Raw genomic sequence first — 16,460 nt, 5'->3', positions numbered from 1 at the left:
AATGAAGAAATTCAAAAGAAAACTGAAAAATGTCTTGAAACAAATGATAATGAAAACATGACATACCAAAATCTATGAGATACTGCCAAAGCAGTACTAAAAGAGGGAAGTTTATAGCTGTAAGTGCCTACATAAAAAAACAAGGAAGACTTCAAATAAACAACCTAATGATGAATCTTAAAGAACTAGAAAAGCAAGAGCATACCAAACCCAAAATTGGTAAAGGAAAAGAAATAATAAAGATCAGAGCATAAATAAATGAAACTGAAACAAAGAAAACCATACAAAAATCAACAAAACAAAAAGTTTTATGAAAAGATAAAATAAAATTGACTAACTTTTTCCCAGACTAAGAAAAAGACAAAGACGACCCAAATAAATAAAATCAGAGATGAAAAAAGGGCTATTACAACTGATGCCAAAGAAATTCAAAGGATCAACAGTGGCTACTATGAGCAACTATATGCCAATAAATTGGAAAATCTACAAGAAATGGACAAATTCCTAGACACATACAACCTATCAAGACTGAACCACAAAAGAAATCCAAAACCTGAATAGATCAGTAAAACAAGTAACAAGATCAAAGCCATAATAAACAGTCTCTAAGTAAAGAAAAGCCCAGGACCCAATGGTTTTGCTCTGAATGCTACCAAACATATAAAAAAGAACGAATACCAACCCATTCAAATTATTCGAAAAACAGAGAAGGAAGGAATACTTTCAAGCTCATTCTATGAGGCCAGTATTACCTTGATACCAAAACCAAACAAAGACACATCAAAAAAAGAACACAGGTCGATAACTCTGATGAATACTGATGCAAAAATCCTAAACAAAACACTACCAAAGCAAATTCAACAACATGGTTAAAATGATTAAAAGATCATTTATCATAACAGGGATACAAGGATGGTTCAACATATACAAATCAATCAGAGTGATACATTTCATCAACAGAATGAAGGACAAAAACCGTATGATCATATCAATTGATGCTAAAAAAGCATGATAAAATTCAACACCCCTTCATGATGAAAACTCTAAAAAAATCTGGGTGTAGAAGGAACATACCTCAACATAATAAAAGCCATACAACACAGACCCACAGCTAGTATCATGCTGAATGGGGAAAAACTGAAAGCCTTTCCTCTAAGATCTAGAACACAACAAGGATGCTCACTTTCACCACTGTTCTTCAACATAGTGCTGAAAGTGCCAGATCAGGCAACCACACAAAAGAAAGATATATAAAAGGCATCCAAATTGGAAAGGAAGAAGTCAAATTATCCTTGTTGGCAGACGGCATGATCTTACATTTGGAAACACCTGAAGACTCCACCAAAAACCATTAGAACTGATAAATTCAGTAAAGTTGCAGGATATCAATCAACATACAAATATCAGTAGCATTTCTATAGGCCAACAGCAAAAAATCTGAAAAATAAATTTTGAAAAAGTAATCTTGGCTGGGTGCAGTGGCTCACACCTGTAATCCCAGCACTCTGGGAGGCTGAGGCGGGCGGATCACGACGTCAGGAGATCAAGACCATCCTGGCTAACACAATGAAACCCTGTCTCTACGAAAAAGAAAAAGAAAAATTAGCCTGGCATGGTGGCACATGCCTGTAGTCCCAGCTACTCCAGAAGCTGAGGCAGGAGAATCACTTGAACCCAGGAGGTGGAGGCTGCAGTAAGCTGAGATCGCGCCACTGCACTCCAGCCTGGGTGACAAAGACTCCGCCTCAAAAAAAAAAAAAAAAAAAAAGTACCCCGGGTGCGGTGGCTCAAGCCTGTAATCCCAGCACTTTGGGAGGCGGAGATGGGCAGATCACGAGGTCAGGAGATTGAGAGCATCCTGGCTAACATGGTGAAACCCCGTCTCTACTAAAAAAAATACAAAAAACTAGCCGGGCGAGGTGGTGGGCGCCTGTAGTCCCAGCTACTCGGGAGGCTGAGGCAGGAGAATGGCCTAAACCCGGGAGGCGGAGCTTGCAGTGAGCTGAGATCCGGCCACTGCACTCCAGCCTGGGCAACAAAGCGAGACTCTGTCTCGGGGGGGGGGGAAGTAATTTCATTTACAATAGCCATACATAAAATTAAGAACCTAGGAATTCACCAAAGACGTGAAAGATCTCTATAACGAAAACTGTAAAACACTGAATAAAGAAATTGAAGAGGACAAAAAAATGGAAAGATATTCCATGTTCATGGATTGGAAGAACTGATATAGTTAAAATGTCCATACTACCCAAAGCAATCTACAGATTCAATGCAATCCCTATAAAACACCACTGATATTCTTTATAGAAATTTTTAAAAGATCTAAAATTTATATTGAACCACAAAAGACCCAGAATAGCCACAGCTATCCTAAGCAAAAAGAACAAAACTGGAAGAATCATATTATCTGACTTCAAATTATACTACAGAGTTACAGTAATCAAAACAGCATGGTACTGGCACAAAAACACACACACAGACCAATGGAACAGCAAAGATAATCCAGATACAAATCCACACACCTACAGTGAACTCATTTTTGACAAAGGTGCCAAGAACATACAATGGAGAAAAGGCAGTCTCTTCAACAAATGGTGCCAGGAAAACTGGATATCCATACGCAGAAGAATAAAACCAGACCCCTATCACTAACCACATACAAAAATCAAATCAAAATGGATTAAAGATTTAAATCTAAGACCTCAAACTATGAAACTACTACAAGATTACATTGGGGAAACCTTCCAGGACATTGGTCTTGGCAAACATTTCCTGAGTAATACACAACAAGGACAGGAAACCAAAGCAAAAATGCACAAATGGGATCACATCAAGTTAAAAAGTATAGGATACAATCAACAAAGTGAAGAGACAACCCACAAAATGAGAGAAAATATCTTCAAACTACTCATCTGAAAAGGGATTAATAACCAGAATATATAAGAAGCTCAAACAACCCTATAGGAAAAAATCTTAATAATCTAATCAAAAATGGGCAAAATATTTGAACAGATATTTCTTAAAAGAAGACATACAAATGGCAAACAGACATGTGAAAAGGTGCTCAATATCAGAGATAATCAGAGAAACGCAAATCAAAACTACAGTGAGATATCATCTCACCCCAGTTAAAATGGCTTATATCCAAGACAGGCAATAACAAATGTTGGCATAGATGTGGAGAAAAGAAAACCCTCATATGCTATTGGTGGGAATGTAAATTAATACAACCATGATAGAGAACAGTTTGGAGGTTGCTCACAAAACTAAAATAGACCTACCATACAATCCAGCAATTTCACTGCTTGGCACATACCCAAAAGAATGAAAATTAGTATATTGAAGAGGTATCTGCACTCCCATGTTTGCTGCAGCTCTGTTCAAAATAGCCAAGATTTGGAAGCAACCTAAGTATCCATCAACAGATGAATAGGTAAAGAAAAAAAAATGTGGTACTTATACACAACAGACTACTAATTGGCCATAAAAAAGAATGAGATTCCGTCATTTTGCAGCAACAAGGGTGAAACTGGAGGTCATTATTTTAAGTGAAATAAGCCAGGCACAGAAATACAAATATTGCATGTCCTCACTTATTTGTGGGAGCTAAAAATCAAAACAAGTGGACCCATGGAGATAGGGAGTAGAAGGATGATTACCAGAGGCTGGGAGGGGTAGTAAGGGATTGGCGGGAGGCAGAGACGGTTAATGGGTACAAAAAAAATAGTTAGAATTAATAAGACCTAGTGTTTGATAGCACAACAGGATGACTATAGTCAATAATTTAATTGCTCATTTTAAAATAACTAGAAGAGTATAATTATATCGTTTGTAACACAAAGGATAAATGTATGAGGTGATAGATACCCCATTTTCCATTATTTCATTAAGAATTGCATGCCTATATCAAAACATCTCATGTACCCCACAAATATATACATCTACTATGTACCCACAAAAATTTTAAAAAATTTTTTAAGCCTGCAACTAACATTATATGTAATGATCAAAGACTGAATGTTTTTCCTCCAAAAATGGGAAGAAGGCAAGAACATCTAATCTCACTTCTTATTCAACATGGTGTTGGAAGTTTTAGTTACCACAACAAAATAAGAAAAACAAAAAACATACAGATTAGAAAGGAAGAGATAAAATTGTTCCCATTTACAATGAGACAATTATCTACATGGAAAAGTCCCAGAAATCTACCAAAAACACTCCTACACCTAATATATGCATTCAGCAATGTTACAGGATACAAGATAAACACACAAAATTCAATTGCATTTGTATATTCAATCGTATTTGTATATTCAACTGTATTTGTATATCCCGAGAGTGACTACATGGACATCAACATTAAAAAGACAGTACCATTTACAATCAGTAGAATAAATGAAATACTTACGTATAAACCTAACGAAACATTCACAGGACATGCACGCTGAAGACCACAGGAGAGGGAGATTGGGGATACTATTGAAAGTTGTTTACTATATATATATTTATATATGTTTACATTATAAATATATATATATTTATATATATATTTAGAGATGGGGTCTCACTATGTTGCCCAGGCTGGTCTTGAACTCGTGGGGTCAAGCAATCTTCTCATCTCAGCTTCCCAAAGTGCTGGGATTACAGGTGTGAGTCACCGTGCCTAGCTACATTATATTTTGAGTACTACATTATTATTTGAAGGTAGACTATGAGAGGTTAAAGATGCATATTATAAAACCTTGAGGTACCACCAAAAACAAAACACTGAGTATAACAGAGAACAAATAGAACCATAAGAAAATACAAAATCCCCCAAATCATGGGGAATGCCATCAATGGCAGAAAACTAAAAACAGGCAAAAATTCCTATTTTCAAAAAGGAAAAGAGCATACTTCCGCAGGGCAGACTGAGGAGCTTAATGTCTATCTAGTACAATGTTTTGGTCACCAAGAGATGTCAAGGTGTGTACATTATACCCATCATATATTAAAACAAATCACCTCATGTAACTTTGACTTTCTTCTTTGACTGCAGAAGGTAGAAAGAGTGTATTTTATTTCAGAAAGTATATGACAGGCTGTCTCACAGAAATCCTTCAAACAAGCTGGAAAACATTCCAAAAAATGAAAATGGAGAAAGATTTCAAATGTATACTGCTAGGTTCTTTCTTCAGACCTGCCTGTTTATCATATTAATAACCGACTCAGATAATGTAAATATAACACTCTTCAAATAGGCTGGTGACATAGTCATAAAGCAGTAACAAATATATTAAATAACATAATCCAGATTCAAAAAGATACTGAGAGATTGGACTGTTTAGTTGCGCTCAGCAAGATGAAATGTAATAGGAAAAAACAGGTCTACATTTGGACCCCAAATCCAAATGCACAAATACAGAATGGAGAAGACAAGGCTTAGCAGAGGGCAGGGACAGGGAAAGACTTCGGGATATTGAGAGTCAGCTCATGATGAATCAATTACATACAAAGAATGTGGAGTGCCTGTCAAAACATAAATGTATCTAATGAGAGAGGTCACAATATTGCTATGTTTTAGTCATCCTACAAGGCTCAGAGTACAGACAAAAGGAAACCTGCTCAGAAGAGTAACCAGGGTCAAACGTAAAACAGTTAAAGAAACTTGATAGGCACAGGGGGAGCAGGTTTGGCCTGAGGTAGTAAGGTTCACAGGTTACAAGAAAGCTATCTTTAAATATCTTGAGGTGTTCTCATATGCAAGAAATATTAGATTTACTATAAGTAGAACTAGCACTAACAAGTAGAATTTACACAAAATAAATAGCATTTAAATATGATTGTGTGAGCTATTCAAGGACAGAACGAGCTGCATTTGGAGTTGAGTCTCCCTCATCGGTGGCCAGATGACAAATTGGCAGGAATGAAGCAGAGGGGAATAAAGCATCAGATGGCTGGTGAGACCAGGTGACCTTTAAAGTATCTTCCAATTCTAGTTCTATGATTCTATTTTTCTAGACTTTCTCTATGCCAAACCTTAAGCTCCAATCCAAATGGTTTTCTCACTGTTTCTGGAACAAGCTTTACATATGTACTTTCCCGTATCTACACTTACTTTCAGGCAATTTTCTCACTCAGGCAAAGACAAAGAATTTATCTTTCTAAATCTTATCCACCTATCAAGAATGAACCCAAATACTGCCCTTAATAAAGACTTCCATGCCTACCTTAATCTGATCTCTCTCTCCTCTGAATAATGAAACACTTCTAGGGCCATCCTTTTCGCAATTAATTACGTTATCACCCTTAGACTTCTCGTCTTATGTCTTAAACTGCTACTTAACTTTTTATTAATACGTTTTCTCTTCAACTAAATTAAAAGCTCCTTAAAGGTAGATCTGAAACTTATATTTTGTATTCCCTTTACATCTAGGAGAACACAGTAGATGCTCAAAAATAGTCACTGGTTTTCAATACTGGAAATATTTTTATTAGAATAGTCGTTTTTATAGGTAAATGGAAAATCTGTTCAACTCTAGATACTATCATATATGACTTCTAGCTCAGATACAGAACTATCAGAATGAGATGCTGCCACCCACTCTTAACAAATTCTAACCATTTTTTTAAATGGTCAATCAAGCTTGAAAAAGTTCCAGTTTTCCAACCTAAACATACAGCTTGATAAAGATGTCTTAAAACCTTTTTTGAGCAAAGTAAGATTAAAAGAACCAAACTAGAGAGTAAAATATGTTACAAACAAATAATATTTTCAAAAAAATCCTTTTTATTCCTTTTTATGTAAAATGTGTTAATGTGTGGTATGTACACTAACATTTTGATTCATATACCTTGGAACACAACTTAGGAAAAAATAAATGTGTCATATATATGTCATATGCAGCCCAGAACATATGCTTACTCCCTAAACAGCAACAAATATAGGTCCTAGACAAAGTCAAAAGAGAATTCTTTATCACCTTAGATAAATTAATAAAGATTATTAAATACTTACTGAAGATTCTGGGTCTGACAATTCATCCAATAATTTCCTTGCATCCACTACAGCTTGATAGAGTCTCAGATTTTTGCCATCAGAAGCAACAAAGCAAGCACTTGCAGAATTGCAATATGTGCCTGAGAAAGGAAAACAAGGACTCTGGGTTCTAAACATGTAGTTTATTTTTCTTATTGGCTAAAGGATAAGAAACAAGTATTCACATTTTTCTTTTTAGGCTTAACCATGGTCTAGAATCATAATTAAACAGCTACAATAAGTAGATACAAAATTATTAACAAAAAAATTTAATTTAAAAATGGATTGAGAAGGTTAAAAACTTCTAAAAAAAGTTCTAAAAATAAGTTTCATGCCTGTATTCCGAATATTAAAAATCACCTTAATAATAAAACTGAATACTTACTAAAAATCATCTTAATAACAACAATATAAACCATTTTGTATATAACAAATAATAGTTTAAAAGCTTTTGTTAATTTCACAATTACAATGAACACTTACCTAGACAGTAACTGGGAATGAGAGTTGGAAGCCAAGCCACGTTAGAGAACGCTGAGGTATGTAAAGAGTTAATTCGAGCCAATTCTGATACTCCTCCAGTGTATGACAAAGGTCCTATTGGGTCTACACGCCACAGAATAAGTTCACTGTAGATCGCATTTGGGTCATGAAATGTACGAGTTGCTGCATTTCTAAGAGGTTGTTTTGAGGAACCTTTCATATGTTTTACAGGGTCCATTAATCTACTTAATTTATTGTCTGAGTCCCACTGATAATCTGATTCAGGAGTCAACAGAGCATTATGATGAGACGATGTCAATAACAATGGTAAAACTGAATGACATGCCAGGTCATTGAGGTGAAATCGATGACCGCAATATCTAAATTTGTGAGATACAGTTAGAACAGTGGTAAAGGCAGACTTATCAGCAAAAGTGACTGCCCACTGATTTAAAGAACCATCTATGTGTTTAGAAATCATCATCACTGTGGGAGCTAAGATGTTCATATTTGTACTGTGTGATCTAGAGTGTGGCTGTGATCCGTGAGGACTGCCTATAGACATCCCCTCTTGGTGTAACAAGATGTGGTCAGAATCTTTTGTCGCATTTATACAGGCATACATCATGATATTTTTACTAAGAGAGCTAGCATCACCAGAGGGAAATGCAACAGGAATCCGAGAAGAAAAAGAAACCTGAAAAACATAATTATATGATTCAGTACGAACAGTTTACTTCCTCTCAAAAAAAAGACTTCTCAAAATACCAAATCTCAGCTTCTTCTCAAAAAATGTCATTTTCAACCTCTTTATGGTTCAATCCCTTTCTTCTATTTACGTAATATCATATCTCTATTCGTGGCCTAAGAGAAGGCTGAAGAAAAAAAGTTCAGGTGCTTTGCTTGTACAACAAAATGACCACCAGCCACAGATCTAAATAGCAATAAAGTTGAGAGAGATGACAAGTAAAGGCAGCTTCGTTTAGCTCATCAAATTGGGCACAAGGATGAGCTCATCCTGATTCATATTTTCAGGGTAGTTTCTTAATCTTATTCAAAATATTATTAATTCCCCCCAAAATCAACACATATTTAAATATTCAGTATTGCATTTCAAGGCCAAATTCATTATCTTCTAACTAATCAAGTTTGCTAAGCTTATGGTCACTGATCCCTTCTGAAAGCAATAAGTATTCTTTACTGAGATGCTTATCAAAACCAAAATTTTCAGTAATTCTACAAACATGCTAACTCTACAAAGCATTTATTTCTTTTTATTGTTTTAAGAAACGTAATAACTATTTCATCAATAAAATATACCTGGACTTGTCTAAATATTCCAGGATTATATTCATCCAAATACTTTACATGCCACACTAGAAAGGTACCATCTACAGGGTGTATTGTAAAAAGCATATCAGGATTCTTATTCCATTCAGTTAGCAGCGTTTCAATCTTCCGATCAAGCAGAACCGTAGGCAGTGGCATTGGTACACTAAGTCGTGAATAAGTTCTAGGACTTCCTTCTCTTTCTCCATCTTCATGTTCCGATGATCCTGTACCTGCCTCAGATTCTCTATCCAGGGATAAATCTGAACCAGAAAATATATTTATCAATACATGCATTAAGTAATTCATTTACATACTAGACTACAAATAAACGGCATACTATCTTTAAAAACTATAAATCTCTTTTCCAATTTACAGTTAGGAAAAAAAAAGGAAACTTTTGTCTGAATTGAAAGTTACTACAGTTACTACTTTTAGATAAATTAAAACTTCATTCACCCTATCATTATTACTACCATTAGCAAAACCTGTTCCCCAGAAAGGGCTATGGCTTTCAAAGACTCAAAGAAATATGTTATAACAAAACATATAGTTAGATGATGTTTGCAGGACCTAGCAGAGTGGCTGATCCAAGGCAGATGGTCAGTAAATACTTGTGTAACAAATAGAAAAGTAAAAAGGAGGAAGAGCGGGAAGGAAGAATTCAAAACTAAAAGTGGTACCACAGAAGGCTGTTAACTTTGGAGTAAGAAAAACCTGAACACAGGATACTAACCATGGTCTAATTTCATATGTAAACCCCGTTCTCTATCCTCCTGTGAATGTTCCTCATCTTCTCTATCTGCATCATCACTTTCATGATCTACCTGCTTATCAGAAAGTTTTCGTAACTGATGCATAAATATTTCTGTAGATGACGTAAAATGAAATTCCTTGTTGTTTAACCAATGAACTACAAAGCCCCCATTTCCATCATCAACATTAAATGCAGTGCCAACCAAGACATTTGGAATATCTGTGGAAATAAAAAAGATTTTAATATAAATTTTTTTATTTCTTTAAAAACATGACAAGTGCTTACAATGAGTAATCTATACAAAGAAAAGGTGCTAAACAAGTCAACATAATTTTAGCAGCATTTGTAAAAACGTTACCTGAATTTAATGGTAAATGTAAATCTTAAGAATGATAGATTTATATGAAATTAAACTATTAACTTAAAAACAAAATACACAAATGTATCAACCTTCAGTGAATTCTAGTTTGGGGACAGGAGATGAAAAATTAAAGCAGAAAAGCAGCCATAAAAGAGATAACTGGAGAAGTTTAAATGTGAACTGGATATTAGATATTATGGAATTACTTATCATTTTCTTAGGTATGATGATATTATGATTATGTGAGAGAATTTTAGGAGATACTTGCTAATGTAAGGGTGATACACCATGTTAGGCGTAACTTATTTTGAAAAGACTAAGAAAACATTTCGACTGTGTGCTCATGCCTGTAATCCTAGCACTCTGGGAGGGAGAGGCGGGTGGATTGCCTGAGCTCAGGAGTTTGAGACCAGCGTGGGCAACACAGTGAAGCCCCATCTCTACTAAATACAAAATACAAAAAATTAGCCCAGCATGGAGGGGTGTGCCTGTAGTCCCCAGCTACTTGGGAGGCTGAAGCAGGAGAATTGCTTGAACCCGGGAGGCAGAGGTTGCAATAAGTTGAGATCACTCCACTGTACTCCAGCCTGGGTGACAGAGCAACACTCCGTTTCCATAAAAAAAAAAAAAGAAAGAAAGAAAAAGAAAAGAAAACATTTCACACACATACACACAGAGACATTTGCCATACATAAAGCAACTGTGGCAAGATGTTAACAACTGTTGAATCAAAGTGAAGAATATAAAAGTATTCACTGTACTATTCTTCCAACCTTTCTCAGTGTTTGAAACTTTACTAAAAATCTGTTGGGAAATAACATGAAGAAAAAACACAAGAAGGCAGGCAAAATTCTAAGTAAGAGAGAATTTTTCCATTTGAGGTAGCTGAAATTTATGAAGTTGATGAGGTCATGTAAGACAGTATAAATTGGCCAGGGTGGTGGCTCGTGTCTGTAACCCCAGCATTTTTGGAGGCCAAGGCAGGAGGATCCCTTGAACTTAGGAGTTTGAGACCAGCCTGGGAAACAGAGAGACACTGTCTCTACAAAAAATACAAAAATTAGACAGGAGTGGTGGCACACACCTGTGGTCCCAGCTACTCAGGAGGCTGAAGTGGTAGGATTGCCTGAGCCGAAGAGATCAAGGCTGCACTCTAGCCTGGGTAAAAGAGCAAGACCCTGTCCCCCTCCGCCCAAAACATGGTGTAAATCAAAAACTTAATCTCCTTAATTTCAATCCATGTTATAAATAATTCATTCAACAGAAGGAAAAATTGTCCTTTGCAAAAAGAAGTGAAAATCTAAAGATAAAATGCATGGACATTCTGGTAATGTTCTATTATAATAAATATGAATGCTAAATAATGCTTTAAATTGTTCTTTCTTTCCAGTTCCTGGATGACCATCCTGGTTTTGTGATAAAAATGAAATAAATCATATAAAATAGGATTTGTGAATCAGCACTCCTATAAAACACTACATCACCTATGTGACTATGTAGTAATCTTGCTCAAAGTGTTAAACCTAAATCTTATGAACAAATATTCAGACTGTGAGACACTTTGAAAGAAAACTGAGCCGGGCGCGGTGGCTCAAGCCTGTAATCCCAGCACTTTGGGAGGCCGAGACGGGCGGATCACAAGGTCAGGAGATCGAGACCATCCTGGCTAACACGGTGAAACCCCGTCTCTACTAAAAAATACAAAAAACTAGCCGGGCGAGGTGGCGGGCGCCTGTAGTCCCAGCTACTCAGGAGGCTGAGGCAGGAGAATGGCGTGAACCCGGGAGGCGGAGCTTGCAGTGAGCTGAGATCGGGCCACTGCACTCCAGCCTGGGTGACAGAGCGAGACTCCGTCTCAAAAAAAAAAAAAAAAGAAAGAAAACTGAGAGAGAACTTTTTGAGACTGACAGATTGTTTTTTTGACAGTTGAGAGAGGGACTGTTCTAGATTGGAGGAATTTAAAGAAAATAATCTGCATTTAAGACAGGAATCTATATTTGCATATGAACTATATATTACATGATATTATTTTATCCATGTTCCTCACATGCAATAACAGTATTAGAGTTATGGAAGCAAATTCCCTTTTTACTAAAAGATATATTCTTAAATATTTAGGAGGTGAAGGGTAATGTAATCAACAGCTTTACTTTCAAATAGTTCCGCCAAAAATAAGGGAGGAGGCAGCAAAGACATATCTATACAGGCAGAGAGGGGAGAACAAAAGAATAAATGACAAGATGTTAATATGTGGTAAATCTGGGTAAATGGTATATAGATATTTGCTGTACTATTTTTTCAACTTTCTTGTAGTTTCAAAAAATTTTTTGAAAAAAAGGTGAAGAGGACAAGTCCTAACGATATAAAATTATTTGCATTTAGTAATCTATTTGGTCAACTTATATGTTATATTTACATGCAGTAACTAAAAATGCATAATGTTAAACATTTTTAAGAAAATTGTTTTAAAAATAATATGTAGGTAAGTTAGGATGAGCATGAATAAAATTAGTGACGGTTAGTAAAGAAGCTGGGGAAGAGCAGGGCCCAGTGGCTGCAAGAACATATCCAGTCCTTAGGCTCAAATGATGTGACAGAATGCGCATCCTCTGTGATCCTATTCTATCTAATTAGAATAGTGTACACAGTTAAAAAGCCAAAGTTTCTAAAATGTATTGAATTTACTGCAGACTATCACAAGTTGCATTTTGTTTTGAAGTTAAATTTTTATCACAGTAATTCAAGAAAAGGTCCTTTTAAAAAGGTTAAAATTTCATAAAAATCTAAAACCATAAACATTTTGAAAACAAGTTAATGTATAAAGACATTCTTAGAATACAATTAAGATATTAGATCAGAACGGATAATATAAACAAAATAACATTTAATCAGATGGCAAAGCACTGTCCAATAGAAATATAATGCAGACCAAAAATGCAAGACATGTTAAGCAATTTTAGATATTTCAGTAGCCATGTTTCAGAAGGTAAAATGAAACAGGTAATATTAATTTTAATAATATACTTTGACTCAACATATACAAAACAGTATTTCAACAAGTAATCAATATGAAATAAAATTATTAATGAAATAGTTTTCATTATTTTTTATACTGTCTTGGAAATTCAGTGTATATTTTACAGCATATCTCAGTTTGGACCAGCCACATTTCAAGTGCTCGAACAGCTAATACGGGGCTAGTGGCTACTCTATAAAACAACACATATCTAGAGTCACCACTGAAGATCACCCTTTTAGAATTCTATTTACTAAATACTGTATTTACATACAGAAACATTTAAAACTAAAAGCTCCTTCACTCTGAAGCAACAGACCTCCAGTTTAATAACATACAACTATAATTTTATATAAAACTTTATATAGTTCTGAGCAATGTAATATAAAATTTATAGCCTTTCTCATAAATTTCCATGCAGAAGGAAAACATATTGCCTTTAAAATAGAAGCTCACAAATATGTGTGCCAACAAAGAACCTGCCTCAAAATACTTCTCAGCCACGTAGGGGAAAAAGGGAAAAGAAAATATTCAAGTTAGAAGGAAAAATGTTTTCCTTAGTATAGGACAAGAAAGTCTACAAGGGTAGAAAACAAGATATGCTGAAATATAAGAAAAACTTTGTAAAAATATATTTAGAGGAGGTTATAAAGAAGAGTTGGGAAGATTTAAACTGTAAAGTGAGGGAAATTACACTAATTTGCCAGGCTGCCACCACTTGTGACATCAGGTTCAGTTAAAGCTCTAATTTACTGGGAAACCTTGTTATAGACTAGACAAAGATGCTCAGAAATAGTTACTGAAGTTAACACCCTGAGAATCACATAGTCCCAATTCAAAAAACGGTACTCTATATTGTATCTCTATTCCAATTAAGTATTTTAAAGGCAACATGAAATAATAAAATAAAAAATAGGTTATAAAAGTAGTTCCACTTTTCTATTTATTTACCTGACTTCAACATATTTATGGGAAATACAACTTTATCCTTTACCTGTGGCAGGGTTGATGCTTGCTGCAATATGAAAATGACAGAGTGCATTTGCATGGTGGGAAATGTGTCTTTGAACTTCATGCATTGCTGTCTGGTCGGGCATTAATTCAGCGTGAGTTACAAGAACAGAAGACCTCCTCTGTCCTTTCCTTAAATTTTTCAAATGGTGTATTGTCTAAAACAGAAAAATAGCTGCTGAGCCCAACTCTTGAAGGTCTAATAAACGCCAACCAAAATACTCTTAATTATTAAAAGGTTTCAGATTTTTTTCTGCATAAAACCCTGATCATTTTAAAGGGAACTTTTTAAATTACAGTAGAACTATTTTGGATGTATTCTCTACAGTTCTTGTAAACTTTTAGTTCGAGGCAAAAAGTAGTGTGCAAAAATATGTATTCATGTTATCTACAAAACATGAATAAAAATTCCCGTTAATATTAGAAGGTCCAAAGATTTTTTTTTCAGGATATCCTAGCACTGAGACAGAATTTTCTAGTCATAAGAGTAAAAAAAAATTCCTGAGTCTTCCTACCAGGAAGAATATTGCCTCCCCAATATTGCCTCTCACTTAGAATGAAACAGTCAGCTAAATAATCAAATTCATGATATCGATTATAAAGAAAAAAACAGGGTATGAAAATACAGAATAACAAGGGGAACCTACCCAGATAGGAGTAGACAAGGAAAGACCTCATTAAAGTGTTGACCTTTAATTTGTTTAAATTGTTTTAAACAATTTGCAAATTGGATCTGTTTAAATTGAGATAAATCTATATGATTAAAATTCTTCATTAGCATGCGTGATCATGTGGACTATTTTAGACATGGGGCCATGTCATCCTTGGCATTATCTTTTTTCTCCATGTCATGGCCCCACCTCGCAGTAATTCCTTATTCTGTAACTTAACCCACTCCCAAGACCATGTTTCATAATAATTTTCTATTCTTTTCCTTTGTTCTCCACATTCAATTAAATAAAGTATAAAATGTTATCAATTCCTTCTTCATTAAAGTAACATATCTGGTATATCCTCTCAATTTCTACAGCCCTTCTCATTTTACCTATGGAAAATAGTATCAGGTCAATGGTGTGTCCCCCACCTCTGGTCTCCCACTACGGAGTTGCTTATTGCTTTGATAACAGGGTTAAGATGGACATTAGAGACCCCCTGGTCCAAACTGCCTATCAAATTATTTTCACTGGATCTTTGACATTTACCATTATTTTAAATTAGACTGACAAGACTGATCTAATACTGGCTATTTTCTCCTAGAAACAAAAAATGTAACTTAAGAATATATACAATTACATAGACCTAACAGTTAGGAGTTCCACAGGAAAGGATAGGATGTCAGAAAGCAAAGTGACTTGTAAGTCAGACACTTATGCTTTTTCTTTTAAAAACTATCTTAACATATTAATAATATTACTAAAAGACAGTAAAAACTTGTCAAATCACTGGTTACATATTTACTCATATTTCTGTTCTATTTCACATGGCAGTAATTCAATTTAACAAACACTTGAAAAGCAATATATCAGGTACTATGGAGGATACAAAGATGTCTAAAAGCCCTTAGTTTCCAAAGGCTCATATATAATTTGAAGATAAAATACGTTACATAAGTATAAGTAAATGATCATAAATATCTAGTTAAAAATTAAGTACTTTGTCCTACTAAATATCAGTATCAAAATAAAAGATAACTGTTTTGACGTCTGCTTTTAATTTCACTTACATTTTAAATATTGAAAAAAATGTAAAAACAGCGCCCAATCACAGGCAGTGATATAGTTTGGATACTTGACCCTGCCTAAATCTCATGTTGAATTGTAATCCCTATTGCTGGAGGTAGAGCCTGGTGGGAGATGTTTGGGTCACGAGGCAGATCCCTCATGGCTTGGTGTTGGTATTGTCTTTGCAATAGCGAGTGAATGGTCATTTAAAAGTTGGTGGCACCTCCCCGCAACTCTTTCTTGCTCCTGCTTTTATACCATGTGATGTGCTGGCTCCTGCTTCAACTTCTGCCATGGGTAAAAGCTCCCTGTGGCCTCCCTAGAAGCCAACCAGATTCTGGTGCCATGCTTCCTATAGAACCAAGAGGCAATTAAACCTCTTTTCATTATAAATCACCCAGTTTCAGACGTTTCTTCATAGCAGTGCAAGAATGGCCTAATATAGACAATATCTGAGGACGCCTGCTTCATACAAAACTTTTAAGGACCACATCCTTAACCTGTCAAAGTTGTACAATATTTCTGCTTGGTAAAATGGCAAAGCCACTTTGACTATGCAAGCTTTAAACTGTTAATGTAAATATATAAAGTAAAAGTATAGTCAATAATGTAGAGTGTAACAAATTAAGTATAAAAAGTTATCAAATATTACTGCATAATATGATCTCAATCTTATAAAGAAAAATACACATATTCACATGACTAGAGTAGTTGAATTATAAATTCCATTATTTCTTCTCCTTTTCTTAATTCAATTCTAG

General features: G+C 35.1%; 1 protein-coding gene across 1 annotated transcript in view; it reads right to left on the bottom strand.

The window, feature by feature from the left end:
• Positions 1 to 16,460, bottom strand: part of LOC116272737 (dmX-like protein 2) — a 127,968-nt gene that overhangs the window by 41,212 nt on the left and 70,296 nt on the right. The window contains exons 9-13 of the mRNA XM_031661509.1: positions 13,962 to 14,136; positions 9,570 to 9,809; positions 8,825 to 9,096; positions 7,505 to 8,201; positions 7,001 to 7,122 (exon numbers count right to left, since the gene is read on the bottom strand). Of these exons, the coding sequence (XP_031517369.1) occupies positions 7,001 to 7,122; positions 7,505 to 8,201; positions 8,825 to 9,096; positions 9,570 to 9,809; positions 13,962 to 14,136 (1,506 nt within the window). The remainder of the gene's footprint in view (positions 1 to 7,000; positions 7,123 to 7,504; positions 8,202 to 8,824; positions 9,097 to 9,569; positions 9,810 to 13,961; positions 14,137 to 16,460) is intronic.

The sequence above is a fragment of the Papio anubis genome, unplaced genomic scaffold (assembly GCF_008728515.1).
Source record: "Papio anubis isolate 15944 unplaced genomic scaffold, Panubis1.0 scaffold178, whole genome shotgun sequence".
NCBI lineage: Eukaryota > Metazoa > Chordata > Mammalia > Primates > Cercopithecidae > Papio > Papio anubis.
This window is presented reverse-complemented; position numbering and strand designations above follow the sequence as displayed.